Source organism: Pongo abelii, chromosome 16 (genome assembly GCF_028885655.2).
Source record: "Pongo abelii isolate AG06213 chromosome 16, NHGRI_mPonAbe1-v2.0_pri, whole genome shotgun sequence".
Lineage (NCBI taxonomy): Eukaryota > Metazoa > Chordata > Mammalia > Primates > Hominidae > Pongo > Pongo abelii.
In genome coordinates this window covers 61,801,204-61,815,994 of record NC_072001.2, presented here as the reverse complement: position 1 = coordinate 61,815,994, position 14,791 = coordinate 61,801,204, and the positions used below count along the sequence as shown (strand labels likewise).

At 39.0% G+C, this 14,791-nt stretch overlaps 1 protein-coding gene across 1 annotated transcript in view; it reads left to right on the top strand.

The window, feature by feature from the left end:
- The first annotated feature begins 331 nt into the window (after positions 1–331).
- Positions 332–14,791, top strand: part of ADAM10 (ADAM metallopeptidase domain 10) — a 157,270-nt gene continuing 142,810 nt past the window's right edge. The window contains 1 exon segment of the mRNA NM_001131095.1: positions 332–527. Coding sequence (NP_001124567.1) covers positions 473–527 — 55 coding nt within the window. The 5' untranslated portion in view covers positions 332–472.

Here is a 14,791-nt window from a genome sequence, read left to right as displayed (position 1 = left end):
CTCCCAAGCCCAATCCCAGCTCTCCGCCGGCGGACAGGAAGCGGCGGCGGGCCTAGCAGCACGGGAACCGTCCCCCGCGCGCATGCGCGCGCCCCTGAAGCGCCTGGGGGACGGGTAGGGGCGGGAGGTAGGGGTGCGGCTCCGCGTGCCAGTTGGGTGCCCGCGCGTCACGTGGTGAGGAAGGAGGCGGAGGTCTGAGTTTCGAGGGAGGGGGGGAGAGAAGAGGGAACCAGCAAGGGAAGGAAAGCGGGGAAGGGAGGAAGGAAACGAACGAGGGGGAGGGAGGTCCCTGTTTTGGAGGAGCTAGGAGCGTTGCCGGCCCCTGAAGTGGAGAGAGAGGGAGGTGCTTCGCCGTTTATCCTGCCAGGGGAGGTCCCGGCTTCCCGTGGAGGCTCCGGACCAAGCCCCTTCAGCTTCTCCCTCCGGATCGATGTGCTGCTGTTAACCCGTGAGGAGGCGGCGGCAGCGGAAGATGGTGTTGCTGAGAGTGTTAATTCTGCTCCTCTCCTGGGCGGCGGGGATGGGAGGTGAGGCACGACTGCGAGCGCCGGGGGCGCCGCGACCACGGCGGAGCGGCGGCCGGGCCGAGCGGAGCCCAGTCGCGCCTCGCGGCGTGCGCGTCAGTCAGCTCAGCCGGCCAGCGGCGCCACTCTGGCGGGCCGCGCTCCCCGCTCTCTATTGTCCCCCGCGCCCCGACCGCTTTCCCTTCGGTGGCGGGCCGAGGAGGCTCCCAAGCCTCCGGCGAGGCCTTCCCCGCCCCCCACCGCCCTGGCGGCCCCTGGAGGCGGGGGTCGCCTCCCAGAGAAGCGAAGTCGGGGTATCCGCGTCGCCTGGCGAGAGCGGTGGAACCCAGGCTGGTGGCTGCATCCCTCCAGTCTGCTCGGCGGGCGCCGGTGCAGGCAGCCGCAGCGGGGCTGGCGGTCTCGCCGTCCTCGTTCAGCGCTCATCCTGCTCACCATTCCTCCCCCAGCCCTTGCCCGGTGGCGGATTCCGAAGTCCTCTCCGCCGCCGAGACCCGCCGCGCAGACTCGTGGGAAGTTGTGTTGTTTGCGGCTGGGCTCGTGTATTGTTCTTTACCCGGCGCGCCGGTCCTGACCGACCCCATTCTGCAGAGGGGCCGCCCGTGGAGTGGCAGCAGTCATCACCCGCTTATCTGAGACTAGTGGCCTCGGTTCTTCCTGTGTCCTGTGTTTGGAGAGAGATCACAGGAGGGTGTGTTGGTGTTCATTGAAAACATTCTGTTGCCCAGGGGAAAGGGTTTGGTCGGGAGAAGGGTAAACCATATGGGGATGTTCTTTCATTTGTAGGCTGGATTGGGTCTCTTAGAGTAGAAGTTCGGTCCCTGGGTGACCCAACTTGAAGAGTTTCGTTAAACTTTCAGGTGGAGTAGATGTGCAGTGTACTTAGTGGATTGTCAAAACAGTGCCCCCTCCCCCCTGCAAACGAAAGTTAAATTTGCTAAGAGCATGTCATTTCTTGTTTCGGGTTTTGAAGACAACGATTTTTATTTCCGGTGTATCCTAGGACCAGCTGCATCATTTTATTCTTGCGTAAAGTGCTTTATTTTAGGTAAGCTTTTTGACTTGCCCCAGAGTAAACTTAAAAACCTCAAGGTGTGCCTAAAAGCAACGACTGAAAAAATTTGAGGAATGCTTTGGATGAGTGTCTGTAGCCTTTGATAATTTAGAGAATATCTGACTATTTCATGTAATGTATTGTTTCTGTTTTATTCTTTGCCACTTTGACTTATGACTGCAGGGCCAAGTGTATTTCTGTCCTGTATTCTACCGAGTCCTTGGGTGGTACTGCGTCGGCAGACTTCTGTTATAGTTTGTAGTGTTCATTTTTTTGTTACACGTTTTATTTTATTTTTTTCAATCCAATTCATCAAGCAAGATACACATTATAGATTAAGAGCTGATAATAGATGTTTAGTTTTAAAAAGGATTATGTGCGGGAGACCCTCTGTTAGAGGAGCCTTTTTCATCTGACATTTGTTATTTCTGTTCTAAACGTGGCTTTCAACAAATCGTTTTCCTATCTCTTTTCACTTTTTGTGATTAAATTCAGGAGTTAAGACACTGTTCTCTATAAGGTAATAAAAAGTAAGACAAACACGTGAGGCACTTTACTGAGTAGTAGTATACTAAATGTTCTTTTAAAAATAATGAAAACAGTAAGAAACTGAGGTAGTCTTATATTTGAAGAAAAAACAATTGGATAACATGTTTGTGGGTTAAAACTCTTATATAAAAATTTTCTAAACTCAGATTTCCAGAGTCCTTTATTGCATTAAGCATTGGTTAAAAGGCTAATTTTTGGTGTTTCTGTTAAGCAGAACTTTTTCAAAAAACATAAGTTTTATTAGTTTTATTTTAAAATTAGTATCAAGATTCTAGCTTTTGGGTACTTGGAGATACTTGTAATTCTATTGTAACTATGGGGTATTTTTATCTACTAATCTGAGCTATTTTTGGTCACTTGTAAGATCTTTGTATGATGATTTGTAGACTTCAGCACATTCAAATTGAGTGTATTTGTTTTAGCATATGAGAGAAAGGAGAAATTTGTGTAGATTGGAAGTTGTGGTGGAAATTTAACTTAAAGTATAAATCATTTTCAGGTAGTTAATAAATCCTTTTTGTTGCCTCCACCTCCCCAGTTTGTCAGTCACTGTTGTGTGTGAAATTTTTCTTGCTTTGTATATTACTGGGATGGGAAGCTGGAAGGAAGAATTAAAGTGTTTAGAATCATAAAACATAAACTTTCCTAATGGTGTCCATTTCCAGCACAGCCCCATCCTATGTTGTAGTTGTAGGAGGATACCATTGCCTATATTAACGGTATTTTCTGTGTGTATGTATACAGCCTCTCCCAGCAGGCATGGCAGGCACTTCTCTGATGCGCTTTTAGTAACTTGTTTAAGATCTTCAAGGATGTGTATTATCTGACCTCTTTAAAATTTTTCTAAGGACCTTAAAGGGTTGTAGGGCTTGGGGTGAATGGAACATTTCCATGATGCCTTTTATGTATCTAATACTGTGTTAGGAGTTTCACTTTTCAGCAGTTATGAGAGAGGGGTGATATGCAGTTGAAGAAACAGACTTGGAAATATAATTTTTCTAGCATCATCCACCACTTAGTGGTGAATTAGACATTCAAACTCAAGCTGGTTTGACCTTAAACCCTAATAAGCTTTTTATCCATTGCCCCCCGTGCCTTTTTTGAAAGCGGCTTTCATACATTAGCTCAAAGGTGGCCTCTGGACTGAACTACCTTAGAGATATGTTTTATTCACAGTGTGTTTAAGTTTGAGCTAATGATTAACATTGAAAAATTGGGATGTTTCTCAGTGAAATTCATGGATTTCTGGATTTTCGGGGAAGACTTGGAAATCCACATACTAGTGGGCTATATTCCTATTGTCCAGAGCTGAGCAGTAGGGCAGTAGCCGCCCTCTTTAAACTGGGTATGTGCTTACTGGTTACTGCAGTCCCCATCATTCCTGATGATACACCTGGCCTTTTTTGCTCATTTTTGTTACCTGCCTGGGTACTGTGGATATGTTGTTCCCATCTCTGCCTTAGCTTTATCTTTATAGATGGCACAAACTTTTAAAAAATGTTTGACTGTGACCTCTTATCCAACTTTTAATATTTTTTTGCAATGTTTTTTCTATAGTCTTAAAAATTTGTTTAAAAAGAACATTGCATACACAATACTTTTTATTCAGCATTAGGTTATTAGATTTTTTTTTAAAAAACCCGTTTTTATAATAGTAACAGTTTGAAGGTCTTTAATATAGAATGATTGTTACAGTCTCCACATTTGTTCATCTAAATGAGTAAGTAAGAAACCATTTCTTTTTCTACTGGGATGAGAACCACAGAAAAAATTAGTTGAGGGTCATATTAATAAAAAGCAATTTAAGAATAGGATACAAACATAAACTCTGCTTTTGAAATTAAGGCAATGAGATGGAGGAACAATAACTTCAGCAATTAGCTACATTTTCCTAACATTGTTGGCAGATCAGTGGTTCAGATATGAGATGATGTGCATATAACAAACTCTGGGAATACATTTTATTTTTTTGAGATGGAATCTCGCTCTGTCGCCCAGGCTGGAGTGCAGTGGCACGATCTTGGCTCACTGCAACCTCCGCCTTCCAGGTTCAAGCGATTCTTCTGCCTCAGCCTCCAGAGTAGCTAGGACTACAGGTGTGCACCACCACGCCCGGCTAATTTTTGTATTTTTACTAGAGGCGGGGTTTCACCATATTGGCCAGACTGGTCTCGAACTTCTGACTTCAGGTGATCTGCCCGCCTTGGCCTCCGAAAGTGCTGGGATTACAGGCATGAGCCACTGCGCCCTGCCGGGAATACAATTGTAAATTTTTTGTGTTTTTTGTTGTTGTTGTTGGTCTTGATTAGAGATGAGGTCTCACTAGGTTGCCCAAGCTGGTCTTGAACTCTTGGCTTTAAGCAATTCTTTAACCCTGGCCTCCCGAAGTGCTGGGATTACAGGTGTAAGCCACCGTGTCTGGCCAGTTTTGGGTGTTTTTGATGGAAGTTTTTCTAAAATGTAGAAAATTTACTGTAGACACATTTACTATCTCCTTAAAATGGACTGAATTTAATCTTAAATGACTGAAGTTTAATATGGAGAACAGTTGTTATTCTGGATTCTATTGTAGTTTCTTTTTTTAATTTTTCCAGAAATGACTGAAATGGCCTGGTAGTTTATTATTATTCTAAATTTATTCTAGATGATTGTGAATTTTATTCTTGGATCTAGTTGTAGCAATATTTCCAACTTTTTGTTTAGGTTTCTTTGCTTTCTTGTAAACCTTGAAGATATCACCTTCCAATTAGTTGTTTCTAGTATGTTTTGTGTAGGAAAACTAGATAATTATACTTAAGAAACATGCTTGCATGTGAAATGAAATAAATAAATTCTAAATCTTCTATGGAATGAAGTACATGGGCTTTAGGTAGTTTTTTCTTTCTCTCTGCCCCCCCACCCCTACCCCTCACATTTCAATATGTATAGCTTGGCTTTGTAGAGTTTAGCATTGAGGTTGCCTGGATCCTAACTTTCTAAACAGTTGGAATGATGTGGTACTAATGTGTTTTGCTAGTTACAGTTAGGCAGGGAAGAATGGAGAGAAAAAACTGATGAATAACCAGGAAGGTACAACAAATAAAATGTATACTCATAATCGGTTGCAGATAGATCATGTCCTAGAGCTAAATCATGAGTACTCTGGTTTTATACTAATATACTAGATTATTGGTATTAAACATACTCTAAAATGTCCAACTGTAATATTCTCTACAGGAATAGAAATTGTGAATTAAGAAAAAGTGTTGGCCAGACACAGTGGCTCACTCCTGTAATCCCAGCACTTTGGGAGGCCGAGGCAGGCGGGTCACCTGAAAGGTCAGGAGTTCGAGACAAGCCTGCCCAACATGGCGAAACCCCCTCTCTACTAAAAATACAAAAAATTAGTTGGGCATGGTGGTGGGCGCCTGTAATCCCAGCTACTCAGGAAGCTGAGGCAGGAGAATCGCTTGAACCCGGGAGGTGGAGGTTGCAGTGAGCCGAGATCGTGCCACTGCACTCTAGCCTGGGCGACAAGAGTGAAACTCCATCTCAAAAAAAAAAAAAAGTATTTTATTTAAAGGAAAGTCGGTGAAAGGTAGATGACAGAGGCTCATGGTATTGTGCTGGTTTCTAGTAAGTAGCTGTGTTACAGTAACTGTGTTACCATTTTGGTGATTTTTACATTTGTATAAAGTTAAATTTCTTGTCTGTCTTTAATTGTATTACATTATAATGGTTAGAAAAAAAATTTGCTAAAGTTGGGGCATCGTTTTGGAAGGGTCTAGCTTAAAATATGGTCTATGTGGAGTACCAGAAATGTAGTTTGTGTGGAGAAGGTTGAGGGCAAGGATAGTCATTGGCCACTGCTGCCAACACAAAGTTTCAGTGAGAGGCCTATATGAGATAAATTGTGGATAGGAAAGGCTGCAGACAGAAAAACACATAGTGATTTCAAATCTGAACCCCCCCCCCCCAACCGAAGCCCAAAATCACAGGGGCAGGCATTCCAAATTGTAGGAATGATTTGCATTTCATTTGATTTTTACACAGGAAGCTCTATGTGACATTCTGTTGCCCAGGCTGAAGTACAGTGGTGTGATGTCAGCTCACTGCAGCCTTGACCTCTGCAGCTCAAGCAGTTCTCCAACCTCAGCCTCTCCATAGCTGGGACCACAGGCACGCGCCACCATGCCTGGTTAATTTTTTGATTTTTTTGTAGAGATGAGGTCTCACTATGTTGCCCAGGCTGTGTTGTTTTTTCTAAAGGAGTAATTGATTTAATTAATGATCGTTAATGATCTTCCAAGCAACCCTAAAAAGTTTGCTTGTTCTGAACAAAAATCTAGCAGTGGTAATTCTAACTAGTCTAGCTGTTGATTTTTATATTAGGAAAAAGGAAGCAATGTTAAGGATAAGTGGAAAAACTATAATAACCCTACCACTTGGATTCCTGTAAGGCGGTAACGTTGCTGTCCAGCAATGTGAAGATTTTGCGTTAGTATTAGGATAGCCTGACCCAGCTAGTTTGCAGGAAATAGCGGTGCTGAGAATATTTCTCAGGGAATGTAGTCTCCCTTTGATGCTGAGTGAGTTCATTTTGAAGCTACTACAGATGCTCCTTGACTCATCATAAGTTGAAAATATCGTAAGTCGAAAATGTATGTAATGTTGGCAACAGAGATGATGGTTCAACATATGATTTTTCGACTTTATGATCGTGAGAAAGTGATACATGTGCAGTAGAAACTGTAACCCCATTGTAAGTTTTAAGGAGCTCTACTCCACTTAATGATGGGGTTATGTCACAGTAAACCCATCATAAGGTTGAAAAATATGAATCATAGTAAGTTGGTTAACATACGTGCAGTCCACTTGTACTACTGCAAGTAAACAATGTGAGATGTATACAGTGAGAACATTGTTGTTTAGTCACCAGGATTTATTATGTGTCTATGACTGTTAAGAGTCATGAAGCCACAGTATTGAGTGAGAAGAAAAGTAAAAAATACTGAGTTTGTTGGAGTAAACGAAATGCCAAAATATAAAAATATACTTCCAATTATATATTGTAGTTGCACCTGAAATGAGGATTTGTTAAGCATGAGGGACATCAGCAATTGGGGAAGGCTTTCTGAGGTAGAAGAGAATGGCATATAAGATGCTTGTAGGTTTACTTGCCTGGAATCGATAGTCTGTGTCAGGAAATAAGGAGAATTGCTAACTGGGCCATGATAATCAGGACTCTGATTATTCTAGACCATGATAACTATGAGATAGAATATTCTGGAATGTTGGTTGGAGTCCCTGTTGAGGAGTTAGGTTATGATTGACAAATTGGGTGATTGAGTCTTGGATTAGAATGATTGTAGAAATAAGTAAGGATAGAACAAGAAATGACATGGAAGAAAAACTAATAAAACTGGGCAAATGTTTAATGTGAAAGTAACAAAACTTATAGAGGGCTCACTCTGTTGAATTTAAATTATTAGGCTGTTTCATTGGAGCGAGTATGGTTTTATAAAACTTTGAAGACCTCAGTCTTTGAAGTTGAAAATGTCTTAAGATTTTGAGTCTGGATAGAAGCTTATAGTTTGGGATGGGTGTCAGCGTCTGGGATTTTATTTTATTTGCATGCTAATACTTGGGAACTGGATAAAACTTTGCACAGATCTTTAATCTCTGGCTAGTTATTTGGGAAGCAGTGCTTTAGGTAGTTGGATTGTAGTTTAGTGAATTTGGAGTGGAGATAGAGATTAGTTTAAAGATATACTAGCCCTTTTTTTCTTACTTAAGTTGGAATTAGGCTATTCAGTTCAAAAATATGATTGACACTCTTGATTTCATGTGAACTATGAACTTCTGTTTCCGAGACAAATAGGGGAAAATAATGCGATCTTTGCATTTTAGGCAAATGTACATATATGATTTATGGAGCAGAATTTGCTTTCCATCTGTTTTTGCTTGTATTGATGGTGACAGGACACATATACATACATTTGAACTTTGAATTTAGCTTTCAAATGATCTTTGCATTTTAGGCAAATTTGCATATGTGATTTGTGGAGCAGAATTTGCTTTCCATCTGTTTTTGCTTGTATTGATGATGGCAGGACACACCTGTGCATACATTTGAACTTTGAATTTAGCTTTCAAAAGAACACATAGAATTTTCTATGAATTGATGGGGTATTAATTTACTACCCCTTTTCCTAGGAATTAAGTGGGATAATTTGTACAACTGCTAAAGACTTTAAAGTACTATATAAATATTATTAAAATTATGTCGTTTCCAGACCTGCTTTCATTTGGAATCTATTAGTTGCAAAATACAGATGGATAAAATCTATTTTTAGTAGTTGGAATATTAGAACATCGTTACCAAACATTAGAAAATAGAATTAAAGAAAATCCATAATTCCTCCTTCAACACAATTTTCTCACTTTTTAATGTTAGTCGTGTAGTCTTTTAAAATGCCTATTATGAATTTATATTATAGTATTTGTGTAATTCTGTATACCTTTAAAAAACTAATGTATAGTTAATGGCTGGGTGTGGTGGCTCATGTCTGTGATCCCAGCACTTTGGGAAGCTAAGCTCGGAGGATCAGTTGAGGCCAGGAGTCTGAGACCAGCCTGGTTAACATAGCAAGACCCTGTTTCTGTGCCAAAAAAAAATAAAAATAAAATAAAATAAATAAAATAAAATAAATACAAGAAAAACATAATGTGTAGTTAAAACGTATAAGTATGCAAAGCAGACACTGAGGTATTTATAAGTAGTAAAAAATGAAATGATGTCATTTCTGTTTATACCATATTTTTTCTATTTTATAGATATTGCTGTTCTTTTTTTTTTTTTTTTATAGATATTGCTGTTCTTTTTTTTTTTTTTTTTTTTCTTTCCTAGAGACAGAGTCTCGCTCTGATGCCCAGGCTGGAATGCAGTGGTGTGATCTTGGCTCACTGCAGCCCCCACCTCCTGGGTTTAAGCGATTTTTGTGCCTCAGCCTCCGAGTAGCTGGGACTACAGGCGCATGCCACCAGGCCCTTCTCATTTTTGTATTTTTAGTAGAGACGGGGTTTCACCATGTTGGCCAGGCTGGCCTCGAACTCTAGACCTCAAGTGATCCTCCTGCTTCAGCCTCCCAAAGTTTTGGGATTACAGGCATGAGCCACCGTGCTGAGCTTTGATATTGCTGTTCTTTATTTCAAGCTTTATAGTTAAGTTACTGATCTGTGTCTTTACTAGAATGAGAATGTTAAGAGGGAAGTAACTTTATTCTTAGTCTTCATGTTTTAGGACCTAGCACAGTGTCTCACTCACATTAGGATTTTATAATATGTATTATTAAGACCACAGAATTGTTAAATACGTTGCTTAGTAAGTGGACTGGACTTCTGGATACATGTTATGCACCCATTTTCATTCAGCAGATATTGGCATTAGTGAAGCAGCCTTCATAGTACTGGCTGTCAGCTATATTATGGAAATAGTCTCATTACATGAAACTGAATGTCATCATGATTTTTGTTAAAATTGGAATATTGCTGTAGTAAAATTAGAAAGTGACCTCCTCCAATTAGTACAGCATATTATCAGAACCCTCAAATGTGTATTATAAAGGTTAGGTGTTCTAATCTAGCATAACGGAGAGGACAGTTTTGTTGACAGCTTTGGAGATGGATTGGCACTGATGATTATAAATTGGTTCAGAAATCAGAATTTAATTTTGGCAAGAATTTATAAAATTTAAGAATTTATTTTTTTAAAAACTTTATTTATTTGTTTATTTATGTATTTTTTTGAGACGGAGTCTCGCTTTGTCACCCCGGCTGGAGTGCAGTGGTGCTATCTCGGCTCACTGCCACCTCCACCTCCCAGGTTCATGCCATTCTCCTGCCTCAGCCTCCTGAGTAGCTGGGACTACAGGCACCTGCCACCACGCCTGGCTAATTTTTTTTTTATTTTTTTATTTTTGGTAGAGACGGGGTTTCACCATGTTAGCCAGGATGGTCTCGATCTCCTGTCCTCGTGATCCGCCTGGCTTGGCCTCCCAAAGTGCTGGGATTACAGGCGTGAGCCACCGCACCTGTCCCAAAATTTAAGAATTTATAAATTTTCCGGGTGGCCCATAAAATTCACTTGTATCCATCCAGTAGCAGAAATCTCTTAGTAGCTCCATGATCCCTAGGAGCAGTTGGCCATTTAGTAGGGAGGAGCCCTTTTTCTTTAATGTAGAGCAAGCTTTGGCATAGTGGTTCTCAACTAGGAGGCAGAGGCGGATGTTTTGGGATATCTTATGGGAAAAGGGTGAGTTAATGACAGTGGGTTTAAGATGAAGTGCAGGGAGTGGGACAGATGTATATCAAAAGTGGGGTGGTGGCTGTGTGAGTGTGAAAGTGATGTAGGCAGGTTGAAAGTCATACTCTATTACTGTCTGTACTTGTGTCTTATTAGAAATTGTATAAAAGATTCAATATAACCCACAGGTTCAGAAAAAAAGAATAAAAAAAGATTGTATAAAAGAATTTCAAATCAGCATAGAAATCTTTCTTATGTACACATTTCAATTTTTTGATTTTTAAATTGTATTTCATGTTAGTGGTATAAATTTAATACATTCAATAGATTTTAATCATTTGTGTTTTCAGCTCTTTGTGTATAATTTATAAAAGAGCTACTTTGACTTCTGAGCCAGCTTGTGTTATTTTTACTTGTTAGAGACTAGCTGATTTCAAAAAGTGGGTGTGTTGAAATATGCTTTTAATTGTAGACACTCCCTCCTATCTTGAACTTTAACTTGTAACTGTTAGGTGTAGCTGTTTGCTTCTAGAAGATGATTTGACTGATTTCTAGTGAAAAAATAGATACTGGCTTAAGTTTGAAGTCACATTGTAGAAGTAGCTTTTCAAAGAGTGCATTAAAGGCAGTTAAATATATTACTGAAATATAGGGCATGATAGTTCCTGGAAGCCTACCTTTGTCATACAGGAGAACAGTTTTGTTGGTGGTATTTAGCGCCTGAAGATCTGAGTGAATATGTATTATCAAATAAAGGAAGCATTGGTCAGCACAGTATGATGCCTATGACATGTAGTTGATGACTCAGTAGGAAGGAAATATATTTTTATGTTGGGGAAAAATGCTGTTGGTACCTAATTTTGAAATTATACAAGTGAAAAGTCTGTTGAAAACAAGTTGATTACAAGTAATTTTTTTTGAGGAATGCAAATATGCCATGCTTAGCTTACTCTTACATCCTCTCATTTATTGTAATTGAGTTTTTCTGTAAATAGGAAGATTGTAATATCAAAACATTATTGCAGATTTTCTTCTCCCATTCTTAAGATTGTACAGTCAACTTTTTGGGTATATATAGGAAAAAACTTGCTTGTTATATGATATTTCTGTCTCACACCAAGGTGATGATGTTGACCCACTATCAGAGAGTTATTCTTTGTTTTTTTCCTGATGTTAATGAAATTTTCATTCTGTATTTTTTTGCCCAATTCTTTAATTTAGTAGATTGGAACAGAAGATTGTAAGTTTTGGGTTCAAGGATTGGGAAGGAAGCTTTTGCTTAGAAGGGTACTTGGGAAGTAAGATGCTACCTACCCATGGAATATGGAAAAAAATCACAATGGCTGGCATTTGTTGGGGTACTTAATGCCAGGCACTGTTGTTAGGTCGTTTTGTGTATCGCGTATTAACTTGGTCTTCACAGCATCTCTATGAGATACGTGTTGTTATTTTCATTTTATAAATGAGAGAGGAGGATCAGGGAGGGTTACTTATCCAGAGTCAGGAAAGTCAAATAGTAGTTATCAACTGAGGGAAGCCAGATCTTGCCTTTACATGTAGGCTAATTTTACCCTCAAAGCATAATTTAGGCTCTTTGTACTTACAGTATTTGAACCATTTGCCTTTTAGTCAGTCAGGTTCTTTATAGAAGGTATTTTATTTTTTGGATGTGAAAAAATGTTAACAGTTGAGGGGAGAAAAGCACCTTACAGAAAGAACATGCATAAAACCATTTCAGTTTTGTCATAGATAAATATATATGTAATCATTTTTAGAGAACAGATACCAACTTTCTGGGTAGTAAGATTCATAATGCACTTCTGTGATTAGGAAAAATAATTTTTTAAAAGGCAGATTAGTAAATACCAGTATCCTGGCGACTTTGAGAAAAGTTAAGGGAAATAAAAATACTGTTCTCAAATTGTAAAAAGGGAGAGCTCTCCTAAGATGTCCTGTGACAAGGAGGTCAAGTTATGTTTTTTCTATTTCTTAGAACCTGCTGGTCATTTTTCTACCACTCTTGCGTGTGATTTTTTGGTATTATTTAGTTTTCCCCCTTAAAAAAAAAACAACAAAAAACTAGAAATGGGGTCTTACTGTGTTGCCCAGAGTGGTCTTGAACTCCCGAGCTAAAGTGATCCTCCTAAACAATCACTTTCGACTTCCCAAAGTGCTAGGATTACATAAAATTTGATAAAGGATCTGTTTTCTCTATCTTGTAGATCCAATCTAGTTATTCTTCTGGCAATTTTACATAGATTTTTTGATATACTGTGTTTCTTTTTTTTATTCTTGAAAATGTTTATACTTTCTAAAAGGTTGAGGGTATACTAGTAATTAATATTTTATGCCTTTCACCTGAATTTATGAATGGTAACCTTTACCACATTTACTCTCTTTTTAATAAAATATTCTTTTTTTTCCCTCTGTTTCATTTGAAAATAAGCTGTACTCTAAATACTTCAGTATGCTTGCATTTCATAAAAGTAAGGACATTGCACTACATAACTAAGGAGATTTTTTTCTTAAGTGTGGAGATGTTCAAATTTCCCATGGGGCTTGTAAGTATTAGGTACCATGTGACTGTAGTATATACTTTGTAGTATATGCTTTTCAAATTTCCCATGGGGCTTATAAGTATTAGGTACCATGTGACTGTAGTATATACTTTGTAGTATATGCTTTTCAAATTTCCCATGGGGCTTATAAGTATTAGGTACCATGTGACTGTAGTATATACTTTGTAGTATATGCTTTTCAAATTTTCCATGGGGCTTATAAGTATTAGGTACCATGTGACTGTAATATATGCTAGCTTTCTGGCAACTAAAACTGAGAACAAGAAAGTTAAATGCTGTTGGTGCACTTTTCTGTGTAGGTAAAATAAAATAACAGAAGAGAAAGGAGAAGACATTGACTTTGCAGAGTAACTATCTTGTAGGGTGGAGCTATTTTTATGTAGGAGTAATAGCACAATAACATAGCCTTGAGGTTACTGCATCATTATGGCCTCTTCTGGTGAAGATGTTAATAAGGATAAGCCTGGCTTAAGAAGAACATGTTAAAGTAGGAGGAAAATTAATCATCCATCAAATAGAAAGATATTTAGCAAGATATAATTACCTAGAAACTGTCCTTAGTGGAAGCTGTCATTTTCCATTGATGTCAGATTAGTAACATTTTATTGTCCTCTAGGTTAAATGTATTTTATTTTCATCATTGTCAGGTAACATCTATTTCTCCACTGTTAAAGTCTTTATGTGAAAATGCCTTTTGTAAGTATGCATAAAACCATTTCAGTTTTGTCATAGATAAATATGTATGTAATCATTTTTAGAGAATAGATACCAACTTTCTGGGTAGTAAGATTCATAATGCACTTCTGTGATTAGGAAAAATAAATTTTTAAAAGGTAGATTAGTAAATACCAGTTGACCCTCTGTGTCTGTGAGTTTTGTATTCATGGATTCAACCAACCACGAATGAAAAAATTAAAAAAATAAAATTGGGTCTGTACTGAACATGTACAGACTTTTTTTCTTGTTATTATTCCCTAAACAACACAGTACAACAACTAATTATATAGGATTTACATTGTATTATGTATTATAAGTAGTCTGGAGATTATTTAAAATATACATGGGTATGTGCATAGGTTGTATGCAAATATCGCGTCATTTTGTCAGGGATTTGAGCATCCATGGATTTTGATATCTGTGGGAGGTCCTTGAACCAACCCCCCAGGGATACCAAGGGACAATTTTATTCTGTTCTTTATCAGGAGGGATAAAATTAGGAATTAAGATTGGCATTCTTTGAGTCCTTCCTTGTTGTTCATTTTGTCCTGCGTAGGTAATATATCTAATAGTGATGAAAGAACCTAGACTGGGAGAGTCTAGCAAGTAGTGAGGATCAGGATAGAGTAGGTGATAAGGAATCGGAGTAAACGATTAGGCAGCTTGGAACTAGGGAATCAGGAAGATCTATAACAAGGAGAGATTCCCAGATAGAAAGGTGAGTGGGTCAGAGGCCAAGCTGTGTTCAGATAGAGATGGGTGAATAGTTAACATGTTTCAGTGAGATTTGATGATACCACATGCTCTATCTATACTTTTTGAGCTCTTGACTGATTGCTAAAGTTTAGAAATAAATCTCAGTTGATAGGTCCAGTCTCTGCATGTGGGAACAGGCAATTTTGTGATGTCTGACTGAGGTAAGCAGTACAAGGGTTGAAGATTACTCAGGGCTTCTGTGGAGTAAACCATGCCCATTTCAATCACTAGCTGTGGAAATCAAGGGTATATGTATATATATATTTTTCTGTCTATAAGAAGTATATTCTTCTTTAGTATTGCATTACTTGTTTTCCCCATCTTAGAGGTA